Here is a 15,746-nt window from a genome sequence, read left to right as displayed (position 1 = left end):
AACTGATGAAGTTTTGGGGTGATGGTGGGGTACGGAGTCAAATGCCAAGAAAGAATTAAAGACATCTTTGGTGCGAAAAGGTAATTTTATTGAAGCACACAGGAACAGGACACGTGGGCAGGAAGAGCTGCACTGGGGTTGTAAGGAGTGACTGCTTATATACTGCTGATTTGGGGGAGGTGAAGTCAAATGGGAAGTTTCCAAAGAGACTTCCATATGCTAAAGACTCCCAGGACACTGGAGGCCTAGCTATTGTCAAGCTAAGGTTGTTTTCCCTCTAGCAAAGCATTAAAATTAAGACTGTAGGGAGTTCCTGGAGAAACTTTACTTTGCCTGCCTCAAGTAGTGGTCACTGAGCCTCAGGCTATGAGGAAATTTAATTCTGCCATTTCCTTCTGCCTATCTCCCACATCGGTAACATGTGCACCATGCTTTTCAGTTTAAAAAGTTGGGGCACCTGGGTGGCTCACTCAGTTAAGCCTTAGACTCTTGATCTCATCACAGGTCATCACCTCAGGGTCATGATGCCGAGCCCCAGAACGATGCTCTCAAAATAAAGACTTTTTAAAAAGTAATCTCCTCTCAAAGATAACCCTGTGTACACTGCACAGAGAGCATGACCAGCAGAGTATGGGTTTTCCCGTGTGGATCGGGAAGGCACCCCTAAAGCGCTCTTGGGGAAACGGGAAAGGCTGCTGGGACGCAGGACGGAACCAGGAAGCACAGGTGCGCCCCCGGGGATCCAGACCACGCACGACTTCAGGACGGACACGAAGCCGATCCCGTCCGTCAGCCACGTTTGCGGAGCCAGTGCTGGACGACTAATGCCGAACCCGCGCTTTTCCTGCAGTCTCTGGGGGACGACGGCACTCGTGAGCGCAGACGCCTGCGGCTTGTGCGATGCCAACTCAGCCGTGGGAGCTGGCCCCGCTCCCGCTGACAACGTTTGCTCTGACACTGCTTACGGGGTGAGCGCCCCGCTCCGTCTGCTCGCGCCCAGACCTCGGGTTTCGCAGACTCCGCGGGAACGGCGGCCAGGCCCCCGCACCCACCTACGCTCCAGAAGGAGGCTGGCTCCGCGCAAGCGCGTCAGGGCACGCCCGCCAGCGCGCGCAGGCGCAGCTTCCCTTCCTGCTCGCCTCGCCTCGCTCGCCCACCCACCTCCGGGAAGTCGTCTCGTCCGCCCCCCGCCCCCTCCACGAGCGAAACGTGGAATGCGATTGGCCGCTCTGGCTGTCCATCATGCCGGTCTCGTTGCCATTGGCAGCCGGACCGGCCGTCGTCGACCGGCTCCTGTGAGACCCTGGGCCACCGCGGAAGCCGCGATTGGCCGAGGCCTGGACCGCTGCCCCTCACTTCCGGCCTCCGCGATCCCTCCCCGCCGCCGCGCCGCCGCCGCCGCCGCCGCCGCCCTCAGCCTCCCCGCCCCCCGCCCTTCCACCATGGCCGCCTGTGTGTGGTGTGGGGTGAAGCTGGTCCTCCGTGTCCACCTATAGCGCGCACTGCCTCACCCTCACCCCTGGGGGCCGGATCCCAAGAAGCCTCGCTCCCCAACCCTTGGGGCACCAGCCAGGAAGGTTTCCTACCCCTACTTCAGGGGCAGGAGTCCGCTTTCCCCCACCTCCTGAGGCAGGAACTGAGGGTTTGCCCTGTTTCTCTTAGGGTCGGAAGTCAGAAAGGGCTCCCCTTCCACTTCAGGGGCGGAAGCCTCCCCTCCCTTTCCGTAGGTGCAGACCCCTACCCCGGCATACTCAGGAGCTGGCGGCCTTTCCCCAGCACTGCCACTGCAGAGACAGGATCTAGAGGGCCGTCCGCCTTCGCCTCCTCCACGGGAGCGGCCTTTGGCAGAGGAGGGCGGGGTGGACGGGACAGGGACCCTTCCCTCCCCTGCCCCACTCCCCCCTCTTGCCCCCAGGTCCTGGCAACCCAGAGTTCCTCGTCTCTAGGACTTCCCACCCGTCCACCCCCTGGCCTCCTCCCGTCTCCTGGCAGCAGCCATGGAGATACCGAAGGGAAAGGGGGCAGCAGCAGCTGCTGCTTCGGGAGCAGCGGGAGGTGGAGGAGGAGCGGGAGCAGGAGCCCCAGGAGGGGGGAGGCTGCTACTTTCAACCAGTTTGGATGCCAAGGATGAGTTAGAGGAGGTAGGTGTGGGGGTGGGGAAGGGAGTTAAGAAATTGGGTTGAGGAGGGGTTCTGGAGCGGATGCGGGTCGGGGGGTCGGGGAGGAGGCCTTCAGGGCTTTTCTGAGGCAGCACAAACACTGCTCCAGACTTCCTGCTCCTGAAGGAAGGAGCGTGGGCCAACTTCCTGAACAGGTAGTCATAGCAACAGCAGTCACTAGGATGAAAATGGGGGGGGGGGTGTTGATGAGGGAGGGAAACACCGTCCTGATCTACCGAGTTTATTTTTGACATTCCTTTCCACGCACAGACCACAGCTAGTCTTAATGTTTACCCTGCTTTGGATTTAGGTCATATATTGGGTTGAGAAGTGTGTGTGTGTGTGTGTAGGTGTCTGGGGGGCTGATAGGAGTTTGCAGCAGGCTTTGGAGCCTGTTAGGTAATGCTTCCGGTAGACACAGTCGGTTGACGGTGATGTTAACTGGGCATTTAGAATGAGCGAAGACCTAGGGACTAGTGAGTAACGTTTAGTTGGATACCGTCAACTGCAGCAGGGCAGTGAGGGGGTGAATGGGACTTAGGGGACTGTCCTTCAGAACCAGATTGGGGCGCCTGGCTGGCTCAGACAGTGGAGGATGAGACTCTCGATCTCAGGGTTGTGAGTTGGAGCCCCACATTGGGTGTAGAGAGGACTTAAAAATAAAATCTTAAAAAACATACATACATACATACATACAGAACAGGACTAGATAGGAACCACACAAGGGTGCTGAGAAAGGGGGTACGCTGAGGTGATGCTGTGGACCTGAATGGGGATTCTAGACTACCAGCTACTCCCCCCATCTCCCTTGTTCCTCTTGCCTTGTCCTGACAACCCAGGGTTAATCGTGTATCCCTTTGCACTGCTACTTGGGTAGAGACCTGCTTAGGAGTGTGAGACCCAGAACTGAGACATGATTGCCGAACTGTTTTGTTTGTAAGACCTAATACATTGAACCCAGTGGTTGTCCTGGGATAGGATGAGTGCATGAGCAGGGTCTGGCTCTTCCCTGGCCATTTCCCTGCTTCTAAGTTTGTCATTGCCTCACTGCCCTTTATCAGATACTAGAGGGTGGGCAGGCAGTTACGTGGAATTCATAGTTTCGATTTGAAAAACATGTTGGTTTAGGTACAAAATGGGAGAACATACACACAGAAGGTGGCTGGGTAGAACTCTGGGGGTTACCCACCTAGCCAGTGTCTGCACGCAGGCTGGTTTCCCATCATGCTTCTCCCCCATAATTCTGAGTGCTTTTAGATAAATCCAGCTTTTCTGCTGTTGCTTTTCTGAGCTAAGGTAGATATAATTAGGAACGTGAACAATGCTTCTAAAAATAATGTATTCTCAAAACCAAAATGACTTTAGGATTGTCTGGCGCTTTGAATTATCCACTTCTTTAGAAGGAGCCACTGTCATTGTCAAAGTATTTTTTGAGATGTCTGTTGTGGCACTGCGGCTCTAGAATTGTAGAAGGAAAATAGTTGACTGCCTTTGATCCCTCCACCAGTTTGGGTGGAGGGGAAAAGACCTCAAGGGCTGGATGAAAATCTGTTTATTCCCCATCCTGATTGCGAGAGGGCTCATCCTGCCTCTGCTAGTTTGTACTACAGGGTAGTATGGCATCCTGTTCTGAACAGTGGTGTGTTTGCTGCTAGACTCAGTGATGTGGCAGGAGGGGACCATAAAAGAGAGGAAGTATTTATTCATTTATTTGTGCTGTTTTGGACAGAGTGAACTTTCAGCTGTTTCCAGAGAGAAGGGGGAGGGAGGGTCTTTCTTCTTTTCCTCCTATCCTTTGTGCTGTAGATGTTTCCCAGCACGCCTTGGCTCCCCCCTTTCCTTCTTGGCCTTTGCCCTTTGCATTTGAATTTTCCAGCAAGCCTTGCCACTGTTTTTAACCCACGTGTGTGGTTCTCACTGGACAAGAGTGTCTCTGAGGACAAGACTTCCTGGCTTTTTCCTCTGGGTCTCCCCATGGGTCTCTTCTGCACACAGAAGTTATCAAGACCTGGTGTTGATTGACAGGTCTCTGTTCAGTGTGGTTGTTTTCCATCACAGGCCCACCTGTCGCCCAGGAACACAGAGGTAGTTTCCTACCTATGCATGCCTCCCGTGTGCCAAGTCAGATAGGAATAAGACAGGATGAGGGAGGCCCAAATCTGCCTGGAAGAGCTTATCCTCTAAAGGTGGAGATAGCGCACCCATAGGTGAAAAACAAAAATGACAGATCCCCGCAAAAACCTGGTGAAGGCAGGGAAGAGGCTGGGGTCCTTACAGCTGGATGTGATGAGGAACGGCCTCCAGTGTCCTGGAGTATGAGACACTGCCGAAGCGCATCCCAGGCAAGAGCCGCGACTCCTCCCCGGGGACACTGTTGGCTCCTTTCTTCTCTTCGGCTCTGTCCCTCTCTTTGAAGGGGAAATTCTTGCCCATCCCATTTCAGTTTGGGGAATGAGATAAAGATAGTGCCAAAAATGGGAGGCGTGTAGAACATGAGGTTCCTGGGCATCCCTCACCAGGAAGGACCTTGTCCGCTTTGAGGTCAGGCTGGGAGCAGGGCTATAGGTCACAAGCCAGCACCCCCTCCTAGCCACAGACAGGCCTTAGGGTTAGGGGTAGGTGGAGGTGCATCCCCGCCAGGTGGGCTCCGAGGAACAGTTCATGACCCTGTCTGTGAAAACTCCAGGGAACTGGCTTTGAGTCATCTCTCGTGTTTTCTCCTAAGACCCTCATGTCACTCACAAGTGACTCTTGGCTGTAGAATACTTGGAACGCAGCTTACTCAGTAACTTTCCTAATGTGGGCCCTCGGGGATTTGGTAGGTTGGACCATATCTTCTTTTCCTAAAGGCAGTGGAATCTCGTCTTTCAGGGCCACAGACTTCCCGTAAGAGAGCAGTATTTAATATATACGTTTTGACCAGACTATATGTTCACCTTTCTGAGGGAAGGGAAACTGGGAGGTTAGAGGGATCTCTCTGACTCCAGTCTCAAGCTTCAGGTGTACTGGCAGCTTGGAAGGCCTCCCCCCACTCCGCCCCCACTCCATCTATTGCTGCTGTCATGGAGAACATGGTCAGGTCGTCTTAGTACTAGAAAAATCATTTCAGATGCTCCTAGAGATGGTAACTACTTACTCAGCAGTCTGAGGTGCTGTCACGGAGGGCTTACTCTGAACAGAGCCACTCTGCCAGCAATTGTTGGAAACTGCATGTATGATTCCGTCTTTACCAGGGGCCTCTGGGGGATTGTAGAGGACAGGGTATTGCTACTTGGCAGTAGGCATTTGACTTCTGTGGCCCTCTTTGAGGGGGTGTGGTCCTTCTGTCACTCCCAATGATTTGTAGTTCATTCTCCCATCTCTGTTGCAAAAAGTAATTTCTGTAGTTTGGGAAGAGCAGGATCTTTTATATTTCTGTGCCTGGAAAGGACTGGGGCCCGCATTTCTTTCCTCATTGCTTTTATCCATGCATCCAAATTCTGGACTCTCCCACTTCCTACATCCTTAACTGGGCCTCCGTGTTCCAAGAGGCCACTTTTGTTTTTGACTGGGCAGTGACCCATAGAACTGACTCAAGCCTCTGAGTGGAGCTTAGAACATCAAGGAGGGGCCTAGAGAAACCTGGTTCTGTCCAAGGTCTCTGTGGTTACATCATAGCCGGAAACATAGCCAAGCCCCTAGGGCTGTGTATCCAGCTTTGCGTGAGGGTCTTGGTGCTGGGCCCGTCAGTCAGGCCTCCTCCCACCTCCCCTACCCTTTACTGGAAGGCACAAGTTTACAGAGAGTGGTTAGGAGAGGAACCTGTACAGCCTTGTTAGGGACTTATCCGTGTCCTGTAGTAGGAGGGCTCAGTTTTCAGGAGTCTTTAAACACATGCCATTAGAAGAAGTAGCAGGAGATCGGGGCGTGGTCTGGTCTTCATAGATGGGGTTGTGTAGTTGCTGAGCTTTTTCACAAATGGAACAGGTGATAATTTAACTGAGGCTGCATGCTTGTCTTGTGTGATCCTCAGAACAACCTTGTGATACAGGGCTTTTTCTATTTTTCAGATCGAAAACCAGGGTTTAGAGAGGCTAAGGAACTCACCCAAGATTGGCTTAAGGCAGGCGGGTAGTGAGGGGGTTCTTCTATACCGTGCTTGTTAGTTTACCTGTTAGTTAGCTGCCGTTTGACTTCTCTTGCATCGCTGATGATTCAGCAGAATCTTCTTCCTTTGAGCAGGAAGTAATATCTGGAGCCTTAGGGTGCTGTGCTGCCCGTTCACCTGGGCTGGGTAAGCAGGGTTTAGCAGCTGGCGGAACGGATTCTCCAGCCATTGGTAACTATCTTACAGAGGGATATATTTTAAAAAGGGAAAATTCACCTGTTTCTCCTTCCTTCTCCTTATCATGCGGGAGCTGGACTGAGAAATAATGGATCTCACAGCTCAGTTTTCATGTGATCTCACGGCTCCTTTTCACAAGTACACAGGTGCTGTCTGCTAAGGCTGAGCCTGCTGATCTGACCTAATTTGGAGGCCGGTCAGACCTGATGGGCAGTGAAGTTGTCCTACCTTCAGATATGAAGGACTTTAGGCCTGATTTAGGTTGAAGTGTTGTGGCTGTGGGAGCTCCTTGCCTTAACACAGTTCTCTGTGCCAACCTGTGTGCTCTTAGTCAGGGATGCATGTAGGCAAACTTAGGATGGTTGTCGAGGGAGACACATGATTACCTTTCGTTCCTACACCCCTTTCCGTTGTCCTTATTCATGGTTCCTCACAGTGCTTGCCACGCAGCCACTTGTCAGCAAGACACTTTGTAATGACTTCTAGGATCAGGGGAAGTAAATTGCCTGCCCTTGTCCATTTTGCCAGCATCACCATCATTGGGAATTGGTTTTCCTTAAATAGTTTTTGGGTTAGTCCTCAAGATAAAGGTTTTTGTTTTTGTTTTGTTTTTTAATTTTTTTTATTTTTTAAATGTTTATTTAAATTTGAGAGAGACAACACGGCGTGTGTAGGGGAGGGGCTGAGAGAGCCAGAGACAGAATCTGAAGCAGGATCCAGGCTCTGAGCTGTCAGCACAGGGCTGGATGCGGGGCTCAAACTCATGAACCCTGAGATCATGACCAGAGCTGAAGTCGGACGCTTAACCGACTGAGCCACCCAGGTGCCCCAAGATCCAGTTTTAAAAGACTCAGGAAGTAAGTTAGGTGGTGATAATGGAGAGGCTCACTGATTTAATATGAGATACGTTTATCAATATCTTCTCAGTATTTAGTATTAAATGCTTCTTCAGAACAGGAAGTAGTGACTAAGGTCTTAGAATGTTGAGCGCGTGCCATGTTAGAGTTGGCCTCTGAAACTAGAGTAGCTCTTGGGTGGACTTTGATGCAGCTGTCCCCACCTTTGTTTGACCAGAGCCTCGGGCACGAGCTTGGCCTTTTCTCCATTAGTCCTTTTCTTTCCTCACACTCATTTTTTAAAATTTGTTTTGGGGCGCCCGGGTGGCTCAGTCGGTTAAATGTCCGACTTCGGCTCAGGTCACGATCTCGCGGTCCGTGAGTCTGAGCCCCACATCAAGCTCTGTGCTGACGGCTCGGAGCCCGGAGCCTGCTTCGGATTCTGTGTCTCCCTCTGTCTCTCTGCCTCTCTCCGGCTCATGGTCGTCTGTCTCTCTCTCAAAATTAAATAAATGTTAAAAAGATTAAAAATAATAATAGTAAAAATAAAATTTGTTTTTAACTTTTTGGGGGGACATTTCAAACCTTAAAAAGCAGAACAGTAGAATTCCCCTGGAGCCATCACTGCTTCCATACTTATCAGTCCCTGGTAATCTTGTTTTATCTCCCCCCCCAATCTCTGGATTATTTTGACACAAATCCAAGATAAATAATTTCATCTGTAGATACTTCATATGTCTGTGAGGGAAAGTTTGGGTTTTTGTGTTGTTTTTTTTTAAGTATAGCCTCAGTGTCATACCTAAAAATATTAATAGTAATTTTTTTAACAATAAAATATTAATTGTTCAAATTGGTTGTCTCATAACTCCTTTTTATAATTGGTATGTTCAAGTCAGTACTCAGACAAGGACCACATGTTGCATTTGATTGATACGCTTTATTTTTTAAATTATTTTAATTTTTAAGGGTATTTATTTTAAATTTTTTTAAGTTTATTTATTTTGAGAGAAACAGAGACAGCATGAGTAGGGGAGGGGCAGAGAGAGAGAGAGAAAGAGAGAGAGAATCCCAAGCAGGTTCCACACTGTCAGTGCAGAGCTTGACGTGGGACTCAAACCCATGAACCGTGAGCTTGACCTGAGCTGAAATCAAGAGTTGGTCACTTAACCAACTGAACCACTCAGGTGCCCATTTCTTTAATTTTTAAGTTTTTTTATTTTAAAATTTAAAGCTTAGAGAAATGTTATAATACATAGAATTCCCATATACTTTTCATCCAAATTATTCAACGATTATTAACATTTGTCTGTATACATATTATTGTTTAACCTTTTGACGGTAAGTTGCAGCCACGACACCACTCAGGGTCTAAACACTTCATTCTGTATTTCCTAAGAACAGAGATCTTCAGCTACATAACCACTGCTCTGTCGTCAAGATCAGAACATTTAGCATAGATCTGTTACTGTCATAGAACATACTGCGGTATTCCCAGTTGTCCCAACAATGTCCATTATAGCAGTCCAGGACCACAAGTGGCATTTAGGTGCACTCTGTCTTTAATTCTTTAATCTGAGGCAGATTCTTAGTCTGTCTTTGTCTTTCACAACCTTGAACGCTTTTGACAGATCAGTTATTTTGTAGAATATCTCTCAAATTGGGTTGTCTGAAATTTCTTCATGATTAGATTGAGATAATGCATTTTGGGACAGAAAACTGTACAAGTGCTGTTCTAGCCTTTTCAGTGCACCCTGTTGAGGCATGTGGTGTCGTCAGTTTGTCTCCTTACTGGGGATGTTGACTTTGATCACTTTGTTAAGGTGGTATATCCTCTAGAATTTCCTGTAGTTACTCTTTTCCCTTTGTAATTAAGTATTTTTGAACCCAAGTAAATAGCGTCTTGCATAATTTCACCTCTGGTTTTAGCACCCCTTGATGATATTTGCCTGACTCAGTCATTCCTAATGCATTTATCAGCTAGCATTGCACTGTCAAAGAGCTTTCCCTTTTCATCTAGTTGTTATGTGCATATCAGTGGATTCTTATTTTATTCAATGGGCTAGGATTTTTTTTTTTTTTTTAAGAGAGCGGGAATGTAAGCAGGGGAGAGGGGCAGAGGGAGGGAGGGAGAGAGAGAGAGAGAAGGAGGGAGGGAGGGAGGGAGAAAGATCTCAAGCAGGCTCCATGCTCTGTGTGGAGCCTGATGTGGGACCCCATCTTAAGACTGCAAGATCAATACCTAAGCTGAAATCAAGAGTCGGACCCTCCACTGACTGAGCCACTCAGGCATCCCTATAATTTTTTCTTAATATTTATTTTTGAGAGAGAGAGAGAGCAGGAGAGGGGCAGAGGGAGAGGGAGACAGAAGATCCCAGCAGGCTCCCTGGTGTCAGCGCAGAACCCGATGCAGGGCTTGAACCCACGAACTGCAAGATTATGACCTGAGTTGAAGTTGGATGCTCAACTGAGCCACCCAGGCGCCCCTGTTTTTTAAGTAAGCTCTATACCCAAGGTGGAGCTTGAACTCATGACCCTGAGAATCAAGAGTCGCATGCTGAGCTGACTGAGCCAGCCAGGTGCCTTTCAATGGGCTATGGTCTTAAATCTCTTTTAGTACATGGGTTTCTCCCTCCCTGCTTTTTTTTCCTTGCAGTTTCTATGTTAAAGAACCAGATTGCCGGTCATGGTTTCCACACTCTGGTTTGCTGATTATACCCCCGTGTGACTTTACTTGTAAACTGGTAGTTAGAGCTAGAGGTATGATGAGGTTTAAGTTTCTTGAAAACTTTTTGGGGCCAGAAATACTTTGCAGGTGGTGGTATGACACACTCTGAACTTTTTCTCACCCCTTCGCAGAGGTTAGAAAGATGTATGAGCATTGTGACATCGATGACTGCTGGTGTCTCAGAGAGGGAGGCCAACGATGCCCTCAACGCCCACGTAAGTATATGCCCCCCGCCCCACTTCCATTGCTCCGGGAGCTGTGAGACATGATCCAGAAGATACAGCACTTTGTGGCTGGGCATGAGGGACAGAACTGAATGTCTCAGCTCCCTGAACCAGGCTTCCCAGCTCCTCTCTCTTCTCTGTCTTACTGTGGGAATCTGTCTCTTGGAACTTAGGTGTCTTTAAATAGCTTTTAAAAATAACTCCTACTTCTGTAGTGACTTTTTTGTCTTTGCAAATTATTCTCTCATATTTGATCCTTTACATTTCCTAATCTGTGAGGTTGAAAGGATTTTAAATAGTACATGTAAAGGTCTTAGAGTAATTCCTGGCACATAGTGAATGCTTAGTATTTCCTTTTTATTTATAGCAAAATATTTTTGTTATGGCTTCTCCTTAAAAATACCAGAGGTTCAGTGACCTGCCCAAGGCCTATTACTCCATGAATGACTTTGCAGCTTCCTCCTTTCCTACTGAAGGCTGTTAAGGTCTGGTAAAGGTGGTACAGTAGGATTTTTTTTCCCATTTTATTTATTATTTTTTGAAAATTTTTATTTTACTTTATTAAAAAAAATTTTTTTAATGTTTGTTTATTTTTGAGAGAGAGAGAGAGAGACAAAATGTGAGCAGGGGAGGGGCAAAGAGAGAAGGAGACATAGGATTCAAAGCTGGCTCCAGACTTTGAGCTGTCAGCACAGAGCCTGACGTGGGGCTCAAACTTATGAACTGTGAAATCATGACCTAAGCTGAAACTGGATGCTCAGCCAACTGAGCCACCCAGGCACCCTGAAAATTTTTATTTTATTATTTATTTATTTATTTTAATTTTTTTTAATGGTTATATTTATTTTTGAGACAGAGAGAGACAGAACATGAGCAGGAAAGGGGCAGAGAGAGAGGGAGACACAGAATCTAAAGCACGCTCCAGGCTCTGAGCTGTCAGCACAGCCTGATGCGGGGCTCAAACTCAACAGACCACGAGACCATGACCCGAGCCCAAGTTGGACGCTCAACTGACTGAGCCACCCAGGCGCCCCTGCAAGATTTTATTTTTAAGTAATCTCTGCACCCAGTGTGGAGCTTGAACCCGCAATTCCAAGATCAAGAGCTGTATACTCCATTGACTGAGCCAGCCAGGTGCCCCTTTTTCCCATTTTAAATGCTGGCCTGTATTAAGCCTCGGAGAAGGCAATAAGGGTCTGTCCTTTCCTTCCACCTCTCTCCTGAAACACATGCTTTATCACTTTTAGGAGAAGGAAATCATCAGGTAGAAGAGTTGATGATTCTCCTTTACAGATTATCCAAGTTTTCTGGGAGAAACTGTATTCAAGAACTTTTCTCCTGTGAGTGACAACTAGTTATTTTCCTTCCTCATGTCCCAGGTGTGCAAAGGCCCCCCCCCAGCATGAGGAAATCTGCCTGGGCCTCTTCACCCTTGTCCTCACCGAACCCGCCCAAGCTCAGAAGGTAAGACTCCCTGCTCTGAACTCACAAACTCTCCTCAGGTAGAATCTGGGGATATGGTGGAACTTACGGTTAGCTGACATAGTGCCAGTCCTCTTGGCCAGAGCTGGATCACCTTGTTCTCCAGATATGCATACAGCTCCTGTTTTACTCTCAGTGAATTAGTCATTCTCTGACTCCGATCCTTTCTCTATGTCTTGATTTTCAAGCTAAAGGGCAAGAAAAGGCATTTGTGACAATGGAAAAGCATTTGAAGAGTTGTATGTTGTAGAGTGATGGTCAAGGTTATGAGAGTCGGGACTTAGTCCAGAGAAGAGAAGCGAGCAAGTGCAGTCAGGTCCATTGAGAGTTTTTACCCAGTACTTTGCAGGGTCTGTCACTGGAAAGTGAACAGAAAGGCTTAACACTGCCATCAGTAGGATCTAACAGCTTGATGCTGACAATTGGTGCAACAATAGCATAGTGGCCAAGAGAACCCTGGAGCCCACTGGGGCCAGACTTCCTTACGAGTACTGTGTGAAAACTAGTCTGGGGTCTTCACAGAAGAGTCTCCTTTAGGTGAAATGGATTAAGTGGGATCCTTCTTTGGGGTCAGGGATTAGGCAGGGTGATCTCTTCGGATTCCATTCTTTCATTTAAAAAAGTAGCAAGGGGCGCCTGGGTGGCTCAGTTGGTTGGGCGTCCAACTTCGGCTCAGGTCATGATCTCACAATCCATGGGTTCAAGCCCCGTGTCAGGTTTTGTGCTGACAGTTCGGAGCCTAGAGCCTGCTTCGGATTCTGTGTCTCCCTCTCTCTCTGCCCCTCCCTTGCTTGCGCTCTGTCTCTCACTCTGAAAAGTGAATAAATGTTAAAAACAATTTTTTTTTTTTTTAATTAAAAAAGCGACAAAATTCTGTCTTTTGCCTCTACAGAATTCCCCTTTGCAGCAGTTCTGTGTCCTTTGAGTCTTGGGACCGTGGTTTAGAAGGGTATGTCTGGTGTCTAGCAGTGACTCTATGATACTAAGAGAAGAGGAGCTTGGAGTGGGGACACTCAGTGTTCTTACTGGCCTTTCCTTGAACATGGGGAAACACATGCTCTGTGCCCGGCGCTCTGTTGGGCTCTATCCAGACGGGATCTCATTTAATCTTCTCAAAAGCCATATGAGGTTGGTGGCTCTGTCCCTTCTTTCCAAACCACTCCCAGGTTACCTATAAGGTAATTAGAGGACAGAGACATTGTCATTTGTTCAAGGAGTACCAAAGAAAATCCTCATCAGGGACAAGGACAGGGTGCCCACAGCCCTCTGGCGTAGCGGCTTGAATTAACCTCAGGGGAAGGACCTGTGAGCCCGGCACCCTGATGTGTCCGTACTCCACCGATGCCACCTGGAGTCAATCCAGGGTGTGTGTAACGTGGAAGAACAGTGTGTACTCACAGGTCCTTGGCGTCCCAGGCCACTTCTGAGCTGGAACCTTGTTGAATTAAATTGGCATTTCATTTTCATACTGGATTTATCATCCAGACCCTTGAAGACAAATGGATGTCTCCAATTTAGTGGTTATAAACAGTAACGTGACCCGGTCTAGCTGCTCAATTTTAAAGAAATTGTTGGCAGAGACGGGGGTGAAGCGGTTGGGGTTAAGGTTTTGTTTTCTCTTATGTGGGCTTTTATAAATACAGTTAAAGCCTTGTGCAGTCACCTCAGTGCAAATTTGTCCAGTCTGCTGGGTTTTTTTTGTTGGTTTCAGGTGGGATTGGAATCAGCTAGGGTAAATGAGTAAACCTCAGTGAAGGGGGCAGGGTGTGCGTGGTATTTTCAGCTCTTTGCCTAGCCTGACAGTGAAAGGCCATAGGCCTCTGCATCATAAATGCTCATTATGTCATGAATTTGGCTGTCTAGACATGGCAAAGGGCTAGAGCACTTTGTCTTCTTTCTGCCCTGGGACAGCCTCATGAGGGTGGCCCAGATCCTTCCTGCCTTGGGTCTCAAGCTGTTTGACAGCTGCACCAGGATGGTGTTCACGTGCTAGCCGTTTCCAAGTAAATCCCCTCTTTGGAACATCCTAGGCTGACAGGCCACTGGGTCAAGGCTCTTCAGACAGAGTAGGTGGAATCGGGGGGGTCAGAAGACATGGTTTTAGGGAAATGAGGAGCTAGCAGGTAGTGACTCATTGAGAGACCTTGAACCAGGTCAGAGCATGGGAAGAATGTGTGGCATGTTTCTGAGGTGCTTTGGTCCTTTTCCCTAAAAGGGTGATTATCTTGTGAAATCCTTCTGTCCTGAGGAAGTTTCAAGTCGGAGTTACTGGTGAGGACGGACTCTGATGCATTGTTTTAGGCATCAGCGTAAAAGAAGGGGTGTGTTTTCTAAGGGTTTGCTTGCGGTTAATTCTGTCTCTGGACCAGAAACCTCAGGATAGGGTGGAGATTTGGCTCCTGGATCTTCACAGGCCGAGAGATGGGAGGCAGGGGTGGTGGAGAGGTTGGTAGTAGACACTGAGTCTTGAGCACATTAGAAATCTGCTCTGGGAAAGCAGGAGCTGAATGAAGAGCCTCAGTCATTGCTGGCAGGTGGCAGGCCGGTGCAGACGTGAGGGCCAGCCCTCTGGGACTTCTTAGTGGGCGCAGCAAGGGCGGGTTGAGCAGGTAAACAAGAACTCTCGGTTAAGGACAGAGCAGGCTGGCTTTGGGTGCAGAGTGGAGTATGTATGGGGTGGGTTTTGTTCCACTTGTACCTTAGCTTTCATCTGCCCTCTCGGCAGCCCTTATGTTTATAGTTTTTGAGTGTATCTGTTTCCTATTTGATGTCTGAACGGAACAGCTGGGAGCAGGCCTGGCTCAGGGGTTGGGGGGTGTAGGAGGCTGAGTAGGCAGGCACTAGCAGTTAGGAGGTGAAGGTGATAGGGGAGGGTGTGGCAGTTTCTCTTCCTCAGAGTCAAGGACCCAGGCCTTGGTAGTTCTCGGTTAAGAAGGTGGGTTGGAGGCTGCCTGGGCCCAGCCTGGAGGGTCTGGGGCACAAGTGCTGCCTCCGTGCCATCCTGTCACCTTTCCTTTCTTCTGAGACTCTCTGCTTCTCTTCTCTGGTCCCCACTGAGTTTTGTTTTGGGTTTTTTTCCCCCATCTACTTCTCTTCCAAGCCAGTCAGAAAACTGGCACAGGGGTTGGTGAGGCAACTGACAGCATCCGGAAGGGGTGCCCTGCTGCTCAGCTGCATGTGTTAGCAACAGTGTGGTTGGTAAGGCCCCACATGGCACATGGGATCAGGCAGACAGGATCTTCTGTCTTCATCTGTCCCTGTGTCTCCTGAGAAACTTGTCCTCCTTCCCTGTCCCGGGTCTCTTCTGCACTTCTGCTCTTTATGGAACAGACAGGGCTCCTCTCTGGTGACTCTGGTCTCTGTCTGTCCTGACATGGATCTTCCTCTGCCTTTGTCTCCCTCCTCCTCTGTGCCCAGCCTGTAAGTCACACCTCCAGGGCAGGGAGGCTCCAGGGCAGAAGCACCGTTTACCAACCACCACATTGACAGTAGCTCACTGGGTTCCCTTATCCATTAATTAATTATTCCCTTGCTTGCTTGTACTTCTTGTTTTTTTACTGCTAGCGTTTATTTTTGAGAGAGAGTACGTACGTGCATGCACACGCATGTGCATGGGGCAGGGGCAGAGACTGAAGGAGATGCAGAGCCCAAAATGGGGCTCCATCCCAAGAACCACGAGCTCATGACCTGAACCAAAATCAAGAGTCGGACGCTTAACCGGCTGAGCCACCCTGGCGCCCTCCCTTTTGCTTGTACTTTTTGATCTCAGATGGAGTCAGAGGATAATTAAATTCTCCTTTGGGAATGAAAAGGGTATGAAAAGTTGTGGCACAGGAGGGATCTTGAAGCGTTGGTGTTTTTATCAGATCAGTCGTTTGACTTACGGGCCGTAGAGGCCGGAGGAAGTAACAGTAGCTAAGGGCTCAGGAGTCCCTCCTATATCAAGGCCGGAGCGCAGGAGGAGCACTTCCCTTCCGGACACTGAGGGTGAAAGAG

At 48.8% G+C, this 15,746-nt stretch overlaps 1 protein-coding gene across 1 annotated transcript in view; it reads left to right on the top strand.

The window, feature by feature from the left end:
- Nucleotides 1–1,993: 1,993 nt before the first annotated feature.
- INTS3 (integrator complex subunit 3) overlaps nt 1,994–15,746 on the top strand; it is a 37,617-nt gene continuing 23,864 nt past the window's right edge. Inside the window, 4 exon segments of the mRNA XM_049634997.1 lie at nt 1,994–2,141; nt 10,176–10,259; nt 11,648–11,659; nt 11,661–11,732. Of these exon segments, the coding sequence (XP_049490954.1) occupies nt 1,998–2,141; nt 10,176–10,259; nt 11,648–11,659; nt 11,661–11,732 (312 nt within the window). The 5' untranslated portion in view covers nt 1,994–1,997.

This window comes from Panthera uncia, chromosome F1, assembly GCF_023721935.1.
Source record: "Panthera uncia isolate 11264 chromosome F1, Puncia_PCG_1.0, whole genome shotgun sequence".
NCBI lineage: Eukaryota > Metazoa > Chordata > Mammalia > Carnivora > Felidae > Panthera > Panthera uncia.
The sequence above is the reverse complement of the archived record's forward strand: the minus strand, read 5'-3'. Positions and strand labels throughout refer to the sequence as shown.